The 20,841-nt window shown below is 43.5% G+C and overlaps 10 protein-coding genes across 10 annotated transcripts; 4 read left to right on the top strand and 6 right to left on the bottom strand.

The window, feature by feature from the left end:
- Positions 1-282: 282 nt before the first annotated feature.
- On the bottom strand, positions 283-1,618 carry SAMD00019534_086010 (hypothetical protein; the record flags this gene model as incomplete). Its single annotated transcript, XM_012895958.1, has 4 exons — positions 283-912; positions 991-1,131; positions 1,220-1,402; positions 1,478-1,618. The coding sequence occupies 4 exons, from the start codon at positions 1,616-1,618 to the stop codon at positions 283-285; spliced, it is 1,095 nt and encodes a 364-aa protein (XP_012751412.1).
- A 494-nt stretch (positions 1,619-2,112) lies between these two features.
- Positions 2,113-3,263, top strand: SAMD00019534_086020 (hypothetical protein; the record flags this gene model as incomplete). Its single annotated transcript, XM_012895959.1, has 2 exons — positions 2,113-2,425; positions 2,494-3,263. Coding segments are annotated over 2 exons (1,083 nt in total), but the record flags the coding sequence as incomplete, so codon positions are not given.
- A 459-nt stretch (positions 3,264-3,722) lies between these two features.
- Positions 3,723-5,343, top strand: SAMD00019534_086030 (hypothetical protein; the record flags this gene model as incomplete). Its single annotated transcript, XM_012895960.1, has 2 exons — positions 3,723-3,744; positions 4,157-5,343. The coding sequence occupies 2 exons, from the start codon at positions 3,723-3,725 to the stop codon at positions 5,341-5,343; spliced, it is 1,209 nt and encodes a 402-aa protein (XP_012751414.1).
- Positions 5,344-5,839: 496 nt separating this feature from the next.
- SAMD00019534_086040 (hypothetical protein) lies at positions 5,840-6,515 on the top strand (the record flags this gene model as incomplete). The annotated part of the gene is made up of 2 exons (XM_012895961.1): positions 5,840-5,863; positions 5,940-6,515. 2 exons carry the CDS (start codon positions 5,840-5,842, stop codon positions 6,513-6,515), a joined length of 600 nt encoding a protein of 199 aa, XP_012751415.1.
- Positions 6,516-6,611: 96 nt separating this feature from the next.
- On the bottom strand, positions 6,612-8,150 carry SAMD00019534_086050 (hypothetical protein; the record flags this gene model as incomplete). Its single annotated transcript, XM_012895962.1, has 4 exons — positions 6,612-7,041; positions 7,105-7,173; positions 7,240-7,671; positions 7,750-8,150. The coding sequence occupies 4 exons, from the start codon at positions 8,148-8,150 to the stop codon at positions 6,612-6,614; spliced, it is 1,332 nt and encodes a 443-aa protein (XP_012751416.1).
- Positions 8,151-8,855: 705 nt separating this feature from the next.
- On the bottom strand, positions 8,856-10,298 carry SAMD00019534_086060 (hypothetical protein; the record flags this gene model as incomplete). The annotated part of the gene is made up of 2 exons (XM_012895963.1): positions 8,856-9,567; positions 10,273-10,298. Coding segments are annotated over 2 exons (738 nt in total), but the record flags the coding sequence as incomplete, so codon positions are not given.
- A 1,419-nt stretch (positions 10,299-11,717) lies between these two features.
- Positions 11,718-12,380, bottom strand: SAMD00019534_086070 (hypothetical protein; the record flags this gene model as incomplete). The annotated part of the gene is made up of 1 exon (XM_012895964.1): positions 11,718-12,380. One exon carries the CDS (start codon positions 12,378-12,380, stop codon positions 11,718-11,720), a length of 663 nt encoding a protein of 220 aa, XP_012751418.1.
- A 724-nt stretch (positions 12,381-13,104) lies between these two features.
- SAMD00019534_086080 (hypothetical protein) lies at positions 13,105-14,994 on the top strand (the record flags this gene model as incomplete). Its single annotated transcript, XM_012895965.1, has 4 exons — positions 13,105-13,198; positions 13,288-13,729; positions 13,796-14,114; positions 14,188-14,994. The coding sequence occupies 4 exons, from the start codon at positions 13,105-13,107 to the stop codon at positions 14,992-14,994; spliced, it is 1,662 nt and encodes a 553-aa protein (XP_012751419.1).
- A 96-nt stretch (positions 14,995-15,090) lies between these two features.
- SAMD00019534_086090 (hypothetical protein) lies at positions 15,091-18,529 on the bottom strand (the record flags this gene model as incomplete). Its single annotated transcript, XM_012895966.1, has 11 exons — positions 15,091-15,509; positions 15,580-15,837; positions 15,909-15,982; positions 16,056-16,582; positions 16,652-16,768; positions 16,836-17,077; positions 17,137-17,635; positions 17,700-17,811; positions 17,908-18,021; positions 18,092-18,139; positions 18,207-18,529. The coding sequence occupies 11 exons, from the start codon at positions 18,527-18,529 to the stop codon at positions 15,091-15,093; spliced, it is 2,733 nt and encodes a 910-aa protein (XP_012751420.1).
- Positions 18,530-18,946: 417 nt separating this feature from the next.
- SAMD00019534_086100 (hypothetical protein) lies at positions 18,947-20,806 on the bottom strand (the record flags this gene model as incomplete). Its single annotated transcript, XM_012895967.1, has 1 exon — positions 18,947-20,806. One exon carries the CDS (start codon positions 20,804-20,806, stop codon positions 18,947-18,949), a length of 1,860 nt encoding a protein of 619 aa, XP_012751421.1.
- Positions 20,807-20,841: the final 35 nt, after the last annotated feature.

Here is a 20,841-nt window from a genome sequence, read left to right on the forward strand (position 1 = left end):
TGGCGACACTGATTATCAATCACAGAATGGTGACCTGCCATACTCCCAAGCACATGAGCAACAGTATCCTCCATCTTCAGTGAACCTAGACAAACGAACAGATCAATGATGACCCATGAGATGAGCGATCGATCGAACGAGCGTCAAATAAATAACCATTGCCAAGTATGTATATTAGTTTGAGGGGATCGCAATGATCGATCATCTCCTTTAGTTTGCTCCTCTTCTTGTTCTTCTCGCAAGTTGACCTGATGGGGAGCATTGAATGATTGTCCAATGTGTTTAACTGATTGATGAATTGGAGAGTGACTTGGCAATGCATGGACCAGCAGATGTGGTGAATGGACATCCCTTGTAGGTGGCCACCAGCTCACCGTTGGTCTTCAGATCCTTGAGGACGATGTCGACGATCTCTGGCTTGAGCACCTTGTCATGCTCGCCTGGGAACTCTGTGAAGGTGACACGCTCTCCGAGCTTGGCACCGGCTGGCACGTCGATCAACTCGACCTGGGTGTGGTCGGCGTTGCCGGCACACAGCACCATGCCCTCGGACTTGACGCCCTTGAGGTTGCGTGGCTTCAGGTTGCACAGCACCAGCACGACTCTGTCCTTCATCTCCTCGATTGGCACAAACTTGACGAGGCCACTTGCGATGGTGCGTGGTCCAGTTGGCTCGGCTAAGTCGATCTTCTCGACGTAGAGCTGGTCGGCAGACTCGTGTCTGGCAACCTCGACGATCTTTCCGACCCTGATCTCGAATCTTGACACGTCCTCTGGCTTTGGTGCCTCGACAACCTTCTCACGACCACTGCCCTTCTTCTTCTCAGCAGCTGGGGCAGCATCCTTCTTCTCATCCTTCTTCTCCTCCTTCTTATCTGTTGATGTAGCAGCAGTACCAGCAGCTTGTTTCTTCTGTTGATATAGTGTGATGTATTAGTTAGTGATTGATTGGCTTAACAATACATGTGATGGACTCAGGTCGACACTTACGGGTGGCTCAGCAGGTGGTGGAGTCAATGAGATTGGAACAAGGTTCAAGTGTCCATTGTTGAGGAAGGTTGTATTTTGAACAAAGTTAAACCATCTAGTTATATTACAGAATATGAAACGCTCCTTATCATTGAGCTTTGTCTGTTTGTTGATTGTGATTGATTGATTAGTATCATGTTTATCAATTGATTGATTGGTCCATTCAATCATTCAATCATTCTATTCTTACCATCCATGGATGCAACAAAACATAATAGATAGCATCAAAGGCAGTCAATGTTGAACCATAGATAAAGACAGAGCTAACCAACTCCTTGTTAATCTTGTGCAGCTGTACGTCTCTCTTCTTTGCGTCCTCCTCCTTTTGTGAGAGATCAAAGTATGCATCCAATTGCTTCAGAGTGCTGTCAAGCTATTTGTTTGGGATATGTTTGTTAGTACCATATGATTGATTGATTGGTTGGATTGATTGAATGACTCAACCTACACGTGAGTTGTCCTGTGGCAGTGTGCTCTTGATAGAGTCAATCTCAAAGAGCTTTGATGGCTTGGTTGCGCAATCAGCTGGCAGAGTGACAGCTGATGATGTCAGTTTGGAAAGAATAGCCTCGAGTATTGTGCAGTTCATTCTTCTTGTATTGTATGTATGATTGTTTGTAATGAAATGTAATGAATGTTACAAGTATTAGCTCAAAGAGTGTGAAAGTGAGCTCACTTTCGACTTGAGAACTTGATAGTTTGGTCAGAAAAATAAAAAAATTAAGTTGGAATGGTTGATGGTCATCTTGTTCAAATTAGTTTGTTTGTTGTTGTAGATGAGGGGAGTATTCAAAGGAAGTTCAATAACATAGAGATAATTAACATGATAAGTTGACTAACTTTGGTTCATAACTATATCCAAACAAGTACAAATAATACTTTTATCTCTCTCATTCCTAATGAAACAAAGTAATAAACAACAAATTAAATTGATTTTTATTCGACAAAAAACGAACGAACGATCACTCCCCTTGAAAATGAATGAGCAATAGAGAGATATCAAGTCTAATGTTTGAATGAATGTGTATCTGTTGGTAGTGTATCCAAGAAGATATAATATATAGAATATATTTATAGTATAATATGAAGATCGATACAGATACTACAACAACTAGTGTAAATAATAATTATATAATGATGAATGGAAATACAACAATGACAAACAAGAAGAGAACATCAGAGTTGATTGGTATCAATAATAATGGCAGTCCAATGGATTGCTACATGTTGGACATCACCTCATCAACATCATCAGATGACACACTCAATAATACGAACAGATTCAAACTGATAAAGGTCGATAACAGCACATTGTTACCAAAGCCAATCATATTCAAACAAAAGAATGAGCAACTGTTGCTCAAAGAGATCATGAAGTACTTGAAGGTCACATCAGGTATGTTATGTTATCAATATTACTCACTCGACTCAATCAATCACTAATACAATGTCGCGAATATATAGAGATAGAACTTAGCGACTTGAATGATACACATAAGATTGAGACGATAAAGATGAGAGAGGGACATTTGAGCAGTGTTCTTGGATTCAGTGTGTTGAGAGCATTGTTGGAGGGATGCATTAAAGAGTCGAGATGGAATGTTGTGGCATGTTTAATGGCATTGTCCAATGGAGTGTCATCAATGATGATGCCAGAGCTCATCGACACCATCATAGCAAAGAAGCAAGACCATCTCATACCAGCGTGCATTCGATCAATGAACGATATCTCACTCGACGACATTGTAAAGTTGATAAAGCACTGTCTGGAACAACAGGGCAAGGCAGAGGAGGGCGCCGCCGCGACACTCGACTGCGTGCTGTCCTATCGCCACGGCAAGGCGATGATGGTGAATGCGCTGCGCTCACTGACACTGGAGCAGGTCAAGCAGCTGTGGCAGCACATCTTTGAGCGTCTGCGTCCCTATCTGAACCTCGAGGTGATCGTGGCCAACAAGGGACAGACAGTGCTCACGATGCAACAACTGATCGATTGGATCTCACTGCTGTTGGAGAGTCACTTTCAGGAGTGGTCGCAGAGGAACTATCCATTCCTCGAGCCATACTACGAGCAGATCAAGTCACTACATCATGTCACCAGCATGACTGGTCAATCCAAGGCATTCCTCGAATTCAACCGTGTTCGTGGCGGCAACAACAACAACACCAGCAACAATCACACTGACAAGGATCAATCCAAGGATACCAACTACTCAATCCACGTCTATTACTTCTAAGTTTGAGTTTGTTCAAAACAAAGAAATAAAGGACGAATAATATTTACACAACCAGATTGGGACTTGATAGATTGATTGAGTGAGTGAATGAGCGAGTGAGTGGAATGATTCCATTCTGGAGAGGGATTGGAGCATTAGTTTATTGTAAGTTTAATGTGATTGATCACAAGATATATGATCAAGATATATAATCTTGATGTATTGTCAAGTATATTGATCAATCAAACATAATGAATTGTTTAGTAATACTGGATTATGAGTTGGGAGTTTGATCAAACACTAAATACAACGTTACTCTAACTTGTATTTTTGTAGTTTTGATTTAATTTAATTTTTTTGGATTGAAACACGAATAAGGGATGGTGAACGTATCCTTTATCTAGCACTCGAGTCAAGTTAATCAGTTCAGTATCCAGTCACGTATACATATACACATACCCTTTACATACATAAACAATGTCGCACAGAAAGTTCGAAGGTAATTATACAGACTGATTCTTCTCTAGTTCAGTTCAGTATGCCTATCCGATCACATGCGGATATCCAACGATGACATCGTCGGTAGTTGATGATGATGTCTGAGGATATGCCCATGATACCCCCCTGCACACGCTAAAGCAGACCAATGGGACACAGAGAGAGACACAAGAAGAACAAACAGCTGTTGCACTACTCATGCAGGACACACTGGCACATCTCTCTAAACTCCTCTTTACTCCACACCTTTCATTCATTTAATACCTCACTTTCATACATCCACTATCTGATGATGGTAGCTTGGCTGTGCTTGGGTGGTCGTTTTAGGCATAAATGAATACCCTCTCTCTATCCCTCTTTCGTTTGGCGCCCCTCTCATTTACTCATCATTCATTCCCCTCCCCTTACTTCAGCTCCCCGTCACGGAAACTTGGGTTTCCTCCCAAGAAAGAGAGCCGCCAGACACCAGGGCAAGATCAAGTCGTTCCCAAAGGATGACCGTACCAAGCCAGTGCACTTGACCGCCTTCATGGGCTACAAGGCCGGTATGACCCACGTTGTGCGTGACTTGGAGAAGCCAGGCTCAAAGATGCACAAGAAGGAGATCGTTGAGGCCGTCACCATCCTCGAGTGTCCACCAATGTACATCGTCGGTTTGGTCGGCTACCTCGAGACCGCCCAAGGCCTGCGTCCATACAAGACCGTCTGGGCTCAGCATCTCTCCAACGAGTTCCGTCGTCGCTTCTACCGCCAGTGGTACAAGTCAACCAACCGTTTGGCCTTCACCAAGTACACCAAGAAGTACGAGGGCGACGCCAAGAAGTCCATCGACGGTGCCCTCGCCGCCATCAAGAGAAAGTGCTCCATCATCCGTGTCATTGCCCACACCCAGGTCAACAAGCTGAACCTCGGCCAGAAGAAGGCTCAGGTCATCGAGATCCAAGTCAACGGAGGTACCGTCGCCGAGAAGGTTGCCTGGGCCGTCCAGCACTTTGAGAAGACCATCACCGTCGACTCCATCTTTGAGGAGAACGAGATGATCGACGTCATCGGTGTCACCAAGGGAAAGGGTTTCAACGGTGTCATCAAGAGATGGGGTGTCCGCAAGCTGCCAAGAAAGACCCACAAGGGTTTGAGAAAGGTTGCCTGTATCGGAGCATGGCATCCATCCCGTGTCTCGACCACCGTGCCACGTGCCGGTCAGCTCGGTTACCATCACCGTGTCGAGACCAACAAGAAGATCTACCGTATCGGTGAGGCTCAGCCAGAGAAGGGTGCCCTCCTCCCAACCGGTGCCACCGCCTTCGATATCACCAACAAGACCATCACCCCAATGGGCGGTTTCGTCAACTACGGTCTCGTCAAGTTCCAGTTCCTCATGGTCAAGGGTTGCGTTGCCGGTCCACGCAAGAGAGTCCTCACCCTCAGAAAGTCGCTCCACGAGCACACCTCCCGCTCTGCCCTCGAGAAGGTCGTCCTCAAGTTCATCGATACCTCTTCCAAGTTTGGTCACGGTCGTTTCCAGACCTCCGAGGAGAAGTTCAAGGTTATGGGACCAATGAAGCATCAGAAGAAGCAAAAGGTTGCCGCCAAGAACTAAGGGTCATTGTCCATCCATCCTATCCAACACCCTTTCTTCCAATAAACCCCAAAGACGCATCAAGACAATGGCTCATTGTTCTAACAACCTTGTACATTAACAACAACATCACAAAGTGTCATTGTCATTGGTATGTCGTCCAACTTTATTACTATTATTATCCTTGCTTTTACTTGGGACGAGTTGACATGTGGTCGCCGATCACTTGATCGCTTCTGGAACACACACACACCTTTTCGATTTGGCACACGTTTGTGATTGGTGGTGTCTATGCCAAGGACGTTCCAATTCGATTCGAATGGAGTTTGGTGGATTCCCCGATGATTGACATCTGAATGTATGTTCACCATCGATTAATCTAGAATGGAATAAGATTGGATATAAATATATGATTCAATTGACCGGTCTAATCATCACAAATCAATCAATCAATTAATCAATCAATCAAACAGATAATCCAAAATATATATATATTAATCAATTATATCATCTAACAATGTCAAACCCAACTCTTTACTATGTATGTTTAATATAAATCACTTCCAAACGTATCTTTTTTATGCTGACTAACTCTATCAATCAATCAAATTGAATAGTTCGATGCTCGTGCTCGTGCCGAGACCTCAAGATTGCTGTTCGTATTTGCCGGAGTCAAGTTTACCGATAACAGGTCAGGATTCCCTCTGGCAGAGGATGTTCGTGCCAAGACACCATTTGGTCAGGTACCATTCCTAGAGGATGGTGAGACTCAACTTGCACAATCAATTGCCATCGAGAGTTACCTTGCAGAGAAGTTCAACTTGGCTGGCACTTCACCAACAGAGAGGGCAGAGATCCTTCAGTTTGCACTTGTTCCAGGTGACTTCTACACCCCCTACTTTTATGCCAAGGACGATTCCTCCAACTTAAAGTTCAAGACAGAGACCGCTCCCAAGCTGTTCCAGAAGCTTGAGACCATCCTTGTTAAGAAGGGTGGCGAACACTTTGTTGGTAGCAAGTTGACATGGGCTGATATAAGCATATTCAATCTGATTGATTTCTTCCATCAACAACACAGCAACCTTGTTGAGGCCGTCCAGCCATTCCCAACTCTATTGGCATTCCACAAACGTGTGGCAGCTATCCCTCAGTTTGCTGAGTACCTCAAGAACAGGCCAACAACTAAACTGTAAACATCCAATCATCCATGTGTAATAAATATGTCAATCCTATCCAATCCAATCCGATCAATCATATAATTGGTTGTTTAGTGTGATCATGACTGTGCTCTACAGGTTGTCCAATGCTTTGGAGATTGACTTTAGCTCCGACTTGATATTGTACACCAACTTGCTTGCAATGTCTGATGCGGACAGGTCTGACATCTTGGGCGATTCGTCACGATTGTAATACTGAGCACTTGAGATCGATCGAGCACCATTGAATTGTTGCAGTCTGGCTTGCTTCTCGCCATTGTTATTCTTTGGATCGTCGCCATAGTACTGCTTTGAAGATATCGCCTTGGCATTGGAGAAGTTCTTCCTGGCAAAGTCTGACGAGTTACTGCTGTCGCTCTTTCTCGAGTCCGATGACGATGATGTTGGAGTGTCATAGTTGGTCATGTCGTCCAAGTACTTATGTTGAGGTTGTTGTTGCTTTGGTTTGTTACTTCCACCGCTTGAAGTATTGTTGTTACCTCCATTATTATACAAGGGTTCACTATGTTCCAGGATGGGTCAGCAATATGTTCCTCACTCACTCAATCAATCAACTATAACTTACACTTTGGTCTCTGGGTCCATTGAGAATTTGGATGAGTAACCTTTGTTGGATGACCTGTTGTTGTTGTTGCTGGAGGGATGGATGGATGAGTCAGTCCGATTGCCCGAACCTTAGTCAAGGATGGAGTATACTCACAAGTCTGGTGATTCGTTCTTTGATGATGCCAATGTTGGTGAATAGGTTGGCGTGACCTTTTCTGGGACAGAATCCCATTCGTCGTCAAAGGATTTCTTGGTGATCTTCTTTGCCACAGCAGTCTTCTTGTTGGAGGCACTGTTTGAGCTGGCGCCACTCTTTGGCGTCACTTTGTTTGTTGATGAAACCTCAAAGTTGTCCCATTCGTCATCATCCAACATGACGACGGACTGTGCCTCTATCGATGGTGACTCGCCATACGGTGAGCCGGTGGCGCCCTGTGACTTCAACTGTTGCTCCGGTGCCTTTGATAACAAAGTCGATGATGTTGGCGTTGATGCTGAAGCTGATGTTAATGTTGATGTAGATGTTGATGGTAAAGTGTCAAAGAAGAGATCGACCAATGTGTTCTCATTGTTTGTTGTTGATGCTCTGTTTGAATGAGTATGATTGGTTGAGTGAGTGAGCTGCACTATCAATCAAACATCAAGTTGATGATATGATACAAACAGTTTAGTGGCCTTGGCCTCTAGCAACTTCTTATAAGTCTGTGCTGGTGCTGAGGTATACTTCTCGTTGAACTTGTCATCAAGGATACCATGCTCCCCAAAGTACATTCTGGCATTGAGATTGCCTCCACACTCCATCAATCTCAGATGTGATGGTCTCCATGTATCCAATGTGATTGACCTTGTAAAGGTGATATGAGTGCCTAGATAGCGATGATTGAGTGAACAGTCTATGCAGATGTATACACCAAATTGGATCGATGCCCATTGCGGGTTCTTTGCATTGCAGTCAAAGCACATCCTATTGTCTGGCAGTCTGACCTGTTTCTTGAAGAATGCTTCAACCTCTTGTTTATCAGCCGTACTATCATCTTTGTTAATGTTGCTAATGCTGTTGCTCATTTCTTCTTTAAATTAATATAAAGATGATGATTGAATATGAAGTTGTTGTTATAATAGTGATATATAGATAGTTAAGTTATCACTTTGTGAAATGATGTATGTATGTGTATCTGTATGTGTAAGTATGTTTGACTCTGAAATGAATGAATGATTCATTGTTTGATTCCCTCCCTCATTAGTCAAGAACACACACAAGATATTTCGGTGACTGATTCGTCAATTATTACTTCAACCCACCCGCAATTTGCTGACATCTACCAACCACATCACCACACACACTATCATTGATTGATGGTCAATCACACAAGAGTGGAAAGGAACTGGGCTATCCATCCTCCCAAGAAAGTATTTGCAAATGACTCACTGGTCAATAAAAGTAGTCAATCCTAAGCTAGTGATGGTTGGAAATTGAGGCCGCAAGTGGACCCAAGAGAGAGAGAGGTATATTTAATCATGCTAACTGATTGAGTGAGTTAGCTGTGTGCACTGCTATCGCCATTGATGCTGATGTTGGATTGTTGTCGTTGTTGTAGTTGTCTTCGTGCCGCGCATGTCTGCAATTTCTTAGTTGCCGCCTTGATGCTGCTGTTGGATTGTTGTTGTTATTGTTGCTGCTGTTGCTTCCTGTCGCCACAGCACTCCATCATCATCATTATTATCGGATAGGGATATGTTATCGCATCATCAAACAATCAATCAAGATTAGTTCATCTTCTGGATGAGGTTGTTGATGAGGTGCTCTTGGTTGCCAGAATCGCCTCCCTCAATGACGTTGGTCTTCTTGGTGCTGACTCCTCCACGTGGACAGTTGAGCTTGAATGGCCAGAGGAACTGGTTGACGACGCGGAAGTACTTGCCGCAGGTGAAGATCTCGTGGACAAGGTCCTCAACGCACAGCATTCCGTGACGGCCGAGATGCTCCTCGATCATCTCGTTGTTGGTGATGGGCAGACGCTGACCATCGATCTTGGCAAAACCACGCTTGTAGATGAGCTCCTTGACAGACTTGTGGTTGGGGTAGCCGTAGGCAATGTATGGCTCGACGATCTTGAGCATGTTGATCATGGCGGGGTTCAGCTTGACAAACACACCGTTGTTCAGCTGCAGCAGACGCAGCAGCTGGAGCACCTTCTTGGGCTTCTGTGCAATGCCGTAGACACCGCGGATGCGGATGACAAAGGCGATCTTGGCATCTGATGGTATCTTGAGTGATTTGGCGTTGGGGTTCTTGGCGAGGCGATCCAGACGGTTGTTCTCGCGCTCAGAGTTGCGGTACTCCTTGGTGTACTTCTCGGCACGCTTGAAGCGCAATGTTGTGGTCTTGGCCTTGGGGCGCTCCCTCTCAGCCTTGGCAAACATCAAGTTCTTCTTCTGTGATGTGGCTCTTCTTCTCAAGACGGCCTCTGGTGCGCCAGATCTATAATATGTGGATTGAAGGTGATTGAAGGGTCTTTAAGTGTGAAGCTTGAGGGGGAAGTCACATCACATTACACTTTGAAATGCTACAACTACTGCAATGTCGCATGCACGCATGTTTAGAACAGAAAGCGATTGTTACTAATAATCTCCCAGAGGTAGCCTGGCTAGGATGAGTGAGTGTGGTGAGTGATGTCAAACCACTCTCTCCTCTCACTCTATCCTCATCCAAGTGCTGTTGAATAGCGCTAACCTGTGACTCGAGAGATACGCTGCCTGCATGCTGTATGTAGTATTATAATTCAAAGATGAATGAGTGATCCCCTCGCTACACCTTGTATATCAAAGCTATATTGTATAGTAATACATATGTACATATATGTTATGTTGTATTAAGCTACCAACTCAATCTCAACCATTGAAAGTAAGCAAGTATGTATACGTTCACTAAAGTATGGACCATTACATAGTACTAACTGTACAAATGATTGATCATGAGTATAACTACAACACTACAGGATGTAACAGTATTACTAACAAATAGTGTAATCCGGTTCTTTTCGAAGGAGTTGCTAATATGCTCGATATGTGGAGTTTGTGATGTGATGATGGATGATGGACATAGAGTGATTGTTTCGTTCGTTCGTTCGCTCGCTCAATCACTCAATCAGTCAATCGATCAATCAAAGACATTCGCATTATCTACGTTTTGGTTGTTGATGTTGTGGACATTGTTCTAGTTATATGTATGTATGTTATGTATATGTATGTTAATTTAATGGCTAGATTAACAAAAATCAAATAGAGTCAAAGGTGTGATTTGGGATTGAGCGAAGAAAAGACTCGCTCGTTTTTTTAATTTGTTTCGTTTATTTCAAAAAATTGATTGTGATGAGATGACCATTGGTTCAAATTCGATGTGCAAGGTGTGTAATTATATGATTGGTTGGTTGCGGTTATATAGTTATATATGATTGGATATATAATTGATAGATTGAATATATGATTGATTATATGATTGATTATATAATTGAATAAATATTGTTGATGATGGATGTTGCGTCTATTTGCAAATTGGACGCTCTCCGAATATATAGGTCAACTTCTCATTGGTCTCTAACTTCTTTGAGTTGGTCCTGGCCTCCTCTAATGTAGTTGGATTCAACAGAATTGATATCTTTGTCAAAGAGTCCCTCCTTCCAGTTAGTCTACTCAATTTATCCAATCTAGTTCTATTTGATTGTGCTTGTTGTGATCTAAATAATAATAATTATTAGTTATTTATTATTATTGTGATGCATCAAAAACAACTACCTACTCCATGTTTGATGTGATTGTTGTTATATTATAAATATTATATATTGTAGTTATAAGATGGTTTCGAAGATGAATATGATTTGAGCTCTTATCTAGGTAATGATGAAGTAAGAAGTATAAATAATAGGTACCTGGTTAAATAATGTTCGGCTCGTTGGAAGCTTAGTTTACAAAGCTCATAACTCTCAACAACAACCTCATATCATCTCATCACCTCATCCGGAGATGTCTTTGCTATGCTAATCACCAAAGGTCTTGATAAATGGGTGATCACACCTCGTCTTTCTCCCACCAATCAAAGAGCCCCATCTTTTGAGCTTATTTTGACGCGTCATTCAAAGTTGTCGACACTGTGTATGTGTTTACTATTCACCAGGTCGTGATTAATGCCGAAATTGGCGCATAAGCTAAGTATGAGTAGACTGGCTACCTGCCAATCTATAAACATCTATGTTGCAACTTAAGCACTATCACATCCACAGCTAATCCTGAGTTGCAAACTATACTGAACTACATTCATTCTACAACACCAACATAACGTACATTATTGATTGATTGGCTGTAATAAACACGGTACATATGGGAACCCAACTCTGCTCCCTTGCAGGCCATATTATACATTGGTACCTATGCTGCGGCCAGACGTGTCTACTACGCGTCAGTAGTAGTTTTCTGCCGCCACAACGGCGTATTGAACGACATGTCGTTATTACGTGTTGCAGCCTCATTTGATTGATTGAATGATTGATTGAGATTGGTTTATATTATATATATTGATTGATTGATAGATTGATTGATTGAATGGGCTTTTAATCAATCAATCAATCAAACCATTTACAAAGGTGATAGACCTATTACACCGCAGGCCAATCTTGGACCAGCATGTCCTGTTTTCTTGCTGTCCGGGAAGTTACCTCTGCCCAAGTCATCTTGATCTGCATGTACAACGATGGTTCTTCCAAGGATGCTGTAGGGTCCAAACATACTGATCTGGTTGTCGGTGAGCTCACCCTTTGTGACACCATTGGCATCGGTGTTGATGTTGCCCAGATCACCCATGTGGCGCTCTTCATCAGTGGGACCGCCATGTGTCTTCTTGAAGGGATTGAGATGGTCGCCAGCCGACATGCAACCATTGGATGTGTCGCCAAACTCGTGGATGTGGAAGCCGTGAGGGCCTGTCTTCAGACCGGTGATTTCGAATGTGAGCACAACGGGTTTGTCGCTGGAGGCTTGATAGAACTTGACGATTCCGCCGACCTCCTGGCCGACGAGTATCGCAGTGGCAGTTATACTATTGGACATTGATGGTGGTGCGGTGGTTGGCTTTTGGTGCTCACCTGTTAGCTCTTCAATACCTGTATTGTTGTCGTTGTTGCTAGTTGTTGATAAGGAGTACAAAACAAACAGTAACACGACCACTATCAGAACAATGAATGCGTATCTCTGTCTAGACTGTTGTTGTTGATGTTGTTGTTGAGTAACGTATGGTGGCATCTCTCTTTAAAGTGTTGTACCTATGTGTGAATGAATGTGTTGTGGTTGTTGTGTGAAGTGATGTTTACTTCAGAGTGTGTGACTGTTGTTGTCGTTGTTGCAGTTGTTGTGCGAAGCAAAATGATTGGGTGACAGGGGGCTTAGGGCCACAACAATCAATCATTACCTACTTTAGAAAGGGAAACTAATAATAATAATGTAGTTCAAACCATAGATTGATTCAATTTCAAATGAACAAACTACCGCGCCAATCGGAGAAGTAGTAATAGTTTGGTGACATCAACATAGTCGTCAGATTGTGTAATCACGATTTACTATTATTACTTCTTTTGGTACCGACACAGTCGTGCCCATTGAAGGTCAACTTACAAAAGTAAGAAGGTATTTAGTCGGTTGACCAAAAGCGGAATCTACCTGAAATTTCAATGAATTCTAGAATTGATTTATTTTTTACCAACTTGTTGATTCAAACCATTCCTCACTCTCTCTCTTTGAATATTGTGTGTGTGAAAGTACATTCTAAAGTTTAGTCGACTAATAGAAGTTATAGTAGTTGTAGTCTATTATTATTACAATTGTTCAGAATAATACAGCGATTGCAATCAATCATTCAATCCAATAATACTTATTTACCTTGGTAACAATACAATCGAGCGATCATCAAACGATCAAACGAACGAAAACGAACGAAAGAACGACAATAGGACCGAACAAAAGAAAGACAATGGACGATCACGAATCACTAAAGGCACAGGGAAATGAGAGCTTCAAGCAACAAAACTATGATGAAGCTATTCAATATTATACAAAGGCAATTGGTATGTTGGTTGTAAAGATGACGTCATCATCAATACGTCATCAATCATTCAATCAATGAATTGATATTAACAAGATATTCAAACAACAGAGGCATCAGAGGGAAAGATTGCAATGTACTATGGAAATAGAGCAGCATCATATATGGCAATAGGTACAAAGAAATCACTACTTCAATCAATTGAGGACTCTGAGAAGGCAATTGAGATTGATAGAAACTTCATCAAGGGATACACACGTGCTTCAAAGTGTCTCGTTCAGCTCGGACGCTTTGACCAAGCTCAATCAGTTATCGTCAATGGTCTGGTCATCGATCCAAGGAACAGCGAGTTGTTGTCGGAGAAGATCAACGTTGAGTCGATCAAAAGACAGCTGCAGTCTGCACAAGACAACATAACGACAAACACTCAGCAGGCTCTGAATCAGATCGAATCAGTGTTGACCCTTGCCAAGTTCTATCAACCAGCAATCGTCATCAAGGCCAAGCTGTTGTTGGAGGTCAAGCAATATTCCAAGGCATCCAATCTCATGACGTATGGATCATTATTAATAGCGAGAGATGAACATAAATTGACTAACGCCCATCAATCATACTTTAGTTCACTTCTCCAAGAGGATCAAACCAATTCCGAATATCTCTATCTGCGAGGACTGGCCATGTATTATTCCAACAGCTTCCCATCTGCCATTCAGCACTTCCAGAACTCACTGGCCTACGATCCAGACTTCTCACAGAGCAGGATTGCCCTGAAGAGAGTACGTAGCCTCGAGGCAAAGAAGAAGGAAGGAAACGATGCGTTTACAGCAAAGAACTATACCCTTGCCTACCAATTGTTCACAGAGGCCCTCGAGATTGATCCAAAGTTCGACACTTACAACTCGCAATTATATAACAATAGAGCTGCTGCTGCACTTCAAGTAAGTAGTTGACAACTACATCCAGACCCATTAAAGCATCGACTAACATCTCCTCACTCTTGTTGTCAAACAGTTAAATAAGATTACAGAGGCAATCGATGATTGTACAAAGGCCATCGAATTGGATCCAAACTATGTCAAGGCGTTGACTAGAAGAGCACAATGCTACTTGAAGAAGGAGCAATTCGAGGACGCCGTTAGAGACTATGAGAAGGCCAAGACTCTGGATCCAGAGAATGAGGATATCCACGCCAACCTCAAGCACGCCAAGGTCGAGCTGAAGAAGTCATTGCGAAAGGACTATTACAAGATTCTCGGCGTGGCCAAGGATGCTACAGACTCGGACATCAAGAAGGCATACAGGAAGCTCGCTCTCCAGTACCACCCAGACAAGAACAGCACTCTGTCAGATGAGGAGAAGGCAACCGCAGAGAAAATGTTCAAGGATGTCGGTGAGGCGTACGGCGTACTCAGCGACCCCAAGAAGAAGCAGAGATTCGATATGGGTCAAGATGAGAACGGATTCCCTCTAGACTCAGACGATTTCAGCGGATTTGGTGGCGGTGGCGGCATCAACATCTTTGACCTCTTCCAAAGAAGTGGAATGGGTGGAATGGGCGGCGGCATGGGCGGTGGCGGCTTTGGCGGTGGTTTCGGCGGCATGGGCGGAGGCGGCTTTGGCGGCGGAAGTCCATTCGGCGGCGGACACTTCCATCAAGGTCACGACGATCCATTCGGCGGCATGGGCGGTGGTGGCTTTGGCGGATTCGACTTTGGTGGCGGCGGTCATGGACATAGCCACGGCGCTGGCGGTCACAGCCATGGCGGTCAAAGACAACAACAAAGCAAGCAAAAGAAAGGAGGCTTTAGATACGGCTAAGCTCTACCAAGTTGATAAGATAATAAAGTGTCATCGTAGAACAAACAATGAGCGCGTACACTCTTTACTAAATAGTATCTCTCTCACTCTCATCCCTTACATCATTCTACATTGTGAGCTGTCTTGTCTCTTGAGACCACCTCCTGGTTGACTATTTAGTCCGACCTTGCTAGCATAACTTGGGCTTTGTGTGGCCTTGATCTTGGTCTTGTCAATGCTATTGTCCACATCGTATGATAGGCCTTCATGATGGAGCTTGATCATCTTCTCTGGCGTTTTCTCTGGGGTTCTCTTGACCGGTGTCCTCTTCTCAGGTGTCTTCTTTGGAGTTGTAGGTAGGACTTCTGGTTCATCACTACCTTCATCTACTGACTCATCCACAGATTGTTCCTCTTCATCCTCCTCCTCTTCCTCTTCGTCAACATGCTTTCTCTTGTTTGGTGATACTCTTTTGTTTGTTGCTGCCTTCTTGGTAGGTGACTTTGATTTGTTGGTTGACTTGTGATGTTTGGCACCTGGTCAGGAGTTTGAATGATTGATTGAGTTAGTGAATCAAGGCTCATGAGTTGATTCCAATCAACATACCTATGACTGCCAGGTGTTTACATCTATCATCAATGGCGGTGTCAATCTCTGTGGCCTGGTCTGAGGACATGTCCTTCAGGTCTACATCCTTGAACTGGTGATCGATGAATTTAGATAGCAACTTGGAAGAACTCTTGCAAGTTGAGATGTCCTTTGACTTGTTGAGGAGGTATTTGATACGAAGGTTGCCATCATCCAAAGTGTTGTTTGGTTGGTCAAACAGCTTGAGGCATGAGCATAGTTGGAGAACACTTCCATCTGTTTCCATATGACATGTGTTGGTTAGTGTCCAGCAATATTTGGAGATGAGCAGGATGTCCATAACTTACAACTAGTATAGCATGTTATTAGCATTGACAATTCATAGAGAATGTCCTTGACAACCGAGGTAATATAGTCCTTCCTACATTATGTAAGAATGATTGGGTGAGTGAGTTGGTGGTTGCCAGGGCATTGCTGTAGCATTGGATACATACTGAGTAGCAGGGGCCAGGTGCACTGTCTTTAGATAAAAGACAACGATAATCTGAATGATGTTGTTGTTGGTGTTGTGTCGATGTTGAACCAGGTAGTACTCTAGTGTCGCTTGGAATGAATTGAGGAGCATAGTCATCTTGGACTTGGACTGCAGACTATATCTTGGTATGAATGAATTGAGCACCTGTACAGTGCGATAGTATGACGACTGTTCGTCCGGTGTGATAAAGTAGAGACTGACCAATCTGTTAAAGTCCTCTTGATTGTTCCAATTGTCATTGTAGAATAGTTTACACAGTCCTTCGATTGCCACGTGAAGTATGTCTAGGTCGCAGTCATCAATGTACAACACACGCTGTTGGAGATGTCCAACAAAGTCTTGACAAAAGTCCTTGGTCATATCATTTGGCTTGCTAAGTATCGCATCAAAGCATGCCGTCATTGCTGATATTCTAATTTGAAGGTTGTCATTGTCCAGACAATGAAGCAAGGATGGAAGCAGAGCTGTGTACAGTGGGTCTTTGTACTTTGGTTGGATGCGGTAGGGTCAGCCATGTTGTCTTGCTTGGACGGTGATCAGTCTTGGTATACATACATCGTCAACCACACAGAACAATCCAATACATTTGATTCCAAGTCCAATGATGTCATTGTCTTCTGTGTTTGCCAACAAGTGAGTCAACTCATAAATGAAGCCATGTATGTCTGTTGACTATGTTGTGTCGATGGATGAATGAGTGAGTGATTATAACAACCAAATTGATGGAGAGGATACTTACAAAGTCGCTAAACTCGAATATGTCTGCCAATATGGCCAATGCGTGCATTAGTCTGACCTTCTCCTCAGAGTCCTCCATGCTTGAGGCACCAATCTGTGTTCCTTCCAGAGGGTCCTGGAGCTCAGAGAGTATGGGGAAGAGATATTCCTTGAAGTCAGTCCTGCCCTTGAACAGTGTTCTCAATGTTGACAGCATTGCCTTCTTCACAGGTATGGATATCAAGAGTGATAACATCTTGTTTCCTAGGAGGTAGTTGTGTGAGTGAGTGATTGATGGTGTCATCAATGGAAGTGGAACTTACTAAAGTACAATGTTATCGCATTCCTGGTTGATGGATCAAAGATATCGAGGTAGTTGAAGATGTGACAGATCTGAATGAAGACAAAGTCATCAAACTCATAGTTGGACAATGAGCCCAACAATGGTAATGCCTCGGGTATGGCTTGATCATCGACATTGGCCTCACTATGATCTTGAACATTGGTCTTCAAATGATTGATATATGCTCTCCAACAAAGTGCGCTCTCATTCGTCAAGATATCCGTCACTGAGAATGTCCTTGAGGGCATGATGTTGTTGGTGAACAGTAGACCAAGTACTTCCAAACATACTGTCTCATTGTTTGAACAGTCCAACTCCTTCAATAGTTTCTCCATGTCTGATCCAAGATGATCCAGCCAACTCTTGATCATCTCAAAGCATGACTTCTTGACTCTGTCCTCCCTGTCTTGGATGCCCGACAACAGTCTTATCCTTGTCGGCACATCCAACATTGCAAACTTGACCTTGTTGGCAAAGAACTTGAATTCAGAGGTATGTGTGAGTCATTGATTGATTGGATTGATTGGATTGATCGTAACATACTCTATATGTACTTGCTCTGATTGTTGGATTCTTGTCTCTAACTCTCTTGGTGATCTCTGGAATATCCTTGGTATAAATGAATACAGTGTTGACAACGGTATCTCTCACTTTACTGTTGTATTGTTAGTTGGTTGATTGATTGGGTCAAGATGTCAGTGACTGGAATCTTCCTGGATGGGTCACGTGATCGTCTATTATTATAACATACTCTGATGGATCAGTGTTCAGTGCATCAATCAAAACTTGTGTTACATTCTTGTCGTTGGATTGTAACTTCTGAATGGACATGGCTGCCATTGATCTAATTGATGGTGACACATCACTATATTTGAATGATAAGGTTAGTGGCTGGAATTGGAAATGAATGAGTTTGAATGAATGAATGAACATACTGGATCCTTTGTTTCAACTTGATTATGATGTTGTCGTAGAGATGCTCACTAAAGTGATAAGTATTAGTAATGTGTCCATATTCATTCGAGGACAGGACGGACGGTGTATACATACTCAATCTCCACGCCACCTTCTAGGTTCTGAGTGATGTCTCTGATGAGCTGGACGGAGCGGTATCTAATACCCTTGGTCTTGAGCTCTGACCATTCCAGGAGTTGGTTCAATAGTTTGTGAAGGAATGTGCCATCATAGTCATAGTCGACTTCATCTTCATCTTTGTCTTCCTCATCATCATCATCATGGTCTGGAATACATTGTACCAAAGGTAGCTCTACAGTGTATAATGATGCTGCCAGCTTTGATATGAACAATAGGAATCTATCCACTGACTTTGAATTTGATTCAATGACCACTGCATATCTAACCAATGATATCATATATGTATGTATCTCATCTCTATGTATCATATTCTTCATCTGTAACTTTGATATCCTATTAATTAACTTGGCATGACTTGTCAATGAGCACTGTGCCTTATCAAAGCATTGTTTGATCACTATCTTGACTTTGTCCATTGTTTGTTTGATTGATTGATTGTACAGATATATATATATAGTATGATGTATTATACTAATAGTAGTGATTACAACTACTAATATAACTACATCAATCACATCATTAGTCAAGTGCAATGAACACTTTGATTTAATTCCGATCTTTGAATTCAAGTGTAGTTGGTGGGTTGCGACCCCTCAGATCTTTTTAAAACTTTCAAATAAAGTCGAACAATATTGTGGATTATTCATTCAATCTCCGGACTTGTCTTGGAGAGATAGAGATAGAGATAATGACATTTATTGAAGAGGATGTGCCTTTATCGATAAACAGCGAAGTACTCCTCCAGAGACATTGGAGGGGGCGGATGTGTCGAATAGGTTGTAGTTGAGGAAACAGTCTTTGTTGTCATTGTAGTCGTTGACGATTACGGCAATGGCTATTCCTTTGACTGGATCGATAAGTCGAATATGCCATCTGGCGCCATGTGTAAAACCAACTTGGTAGGTCTCGGCATTTGGTATAGCCTTCATAGCAGCAAGCAATATAGCTTCATCCTTCAACAACAACTTGACAGTTTGCAATGATATGTTTGGTGGAGCATTCGGTATCGCCGATACACTCAACAGACTATCCACAATGTTCAATGACTTGAGCGAGGTGGGAAGATACTTGATGCATCCTGCACGTGATCGCAAGGAGTTGATATGACAAGGTAGTACCACATCGCGTACCAGATTAGTGTTTGTCCATACGCCATCCAACACCAGGTTGGTAAGAGAATCGGGAAGACATCCAGCTGGCAGAGATTGGTCAAACTTGTAGCCCATATCCAATATGGTGAGGCTCGATGGAAGGCACCCAATGGGAAGAGGCTGATTGAATCCTCCGCCAAAGGTGAGCATGGTCAGCTGCGAGCCGAGGACTCCAGTCGTGAGTGGCTGGTCAAGGTAAAGCGCTGCTTCCTTGAGTGTATCTGGGAGGAAGCCAGGAAACAGCGGTTGTTCAATGTTCATTATCTGTACGTGGGTGAGCGAGGCTGGCAAGGAGCCTGGCAAGAGCGGACGAGTCTCGAGGTATAGACTGAGAAGTGACTGGGGCAGAGTGGTTGGGTCGATGGGGCCACCAACGCCATGGATGTAGAGTGTGCTGAGAGAAGGGCATGCATGAGTAGATGCACTCCAACTCGAGTACAAGGTCTTGAGAGAGGGAGGTAGATGTATTTCCTCATTGTATGATGGTGCCTGCAGTGTCAGTGTGGTCAGAGAGTCGGGCAACACTCCGTAGGGTAGAGGTTGGTTGAACGACTCGTCCAAGAACAGAACGGTGAGTGAAGCCGGCAGCACACCAGGCTGAATGGGCTGGTTGAAGCTTGGTCCAAACATCAACGATGTGATCGAGTCGGGTAGTGAGCCAGGCAGCAACAGCTGATCGAATTGATTGCTCAGACTTAGTGATTGCAGTGATGATGGCAATGAGTTGGGCCACAGTTGTTGATTGAAGTTGCCGTCCAACGATAGATGTGTGAGTGATTGAGGCAGAGTGCCTGGCTCAATCCTATGATCGAATCCATCCACTAGAGTAAGCTTGGTGAGGGAGGATGGCAACGAGCCAGGCAGCAGCTTGCGATTGAACTGACCCATGTACAATGTTTTGATCGTTGATGGGAGCACGCCAGGCTGGAGTGGCTGATCGTAGGAGCCCAGCGACAGCATTGTGAGCGAGTTGGGCAGCTGTCCAGGCTCAAAGTCATTGTTGAACCCTGTCAAAGTGAGTGATCGCAGCGACTGTGGCAGTGCGCCAGGTTGGACATTCACGTGCACCTCGGACAACACCTCCAGCGTTGTCAGTGACGCTGGGAGGATGCCTGTGACCAACTCATGCATATACCTGGTGCCAAGTTGCAGATAGATCAAGGTGGTAGGCAACACTCCTGGCTTGATAGGTTGGCTGTAGATGCCCGTGAACCTAATGTGTGTGATGGTGTTGGGTAGCGAGCCAGGTAGAACGACCGAGTCGAAGGGTACGCAGAACGAGAGGTTGCTAATTGTGTAGGCTGTTGAGCGCCAGTGTGGATTGGATATGATCGATGACTCTAGCGTGCCTGGTGCGATTGTACAGTTCTTCTTCCATCTTATCGACACTGAACCCTTGCACATGAGTCTGTTGTTCGATGTGTACTTGCCTAGTACAG

This window comes from Acytostelium subglobosum (genome assembly GCF_000787575.1).
Source record: "Acytostelium subglobosum LB1 DNA, scaffold: scaffold19, whole genome shotgun sequence".
Classification (NCBI taxonomy): Eukaryota; Evosea; class Eumycetozoa; order Acytosteliales; family Acytosteliaceae; genus Acytostelium; species Acytostelium subglobosum.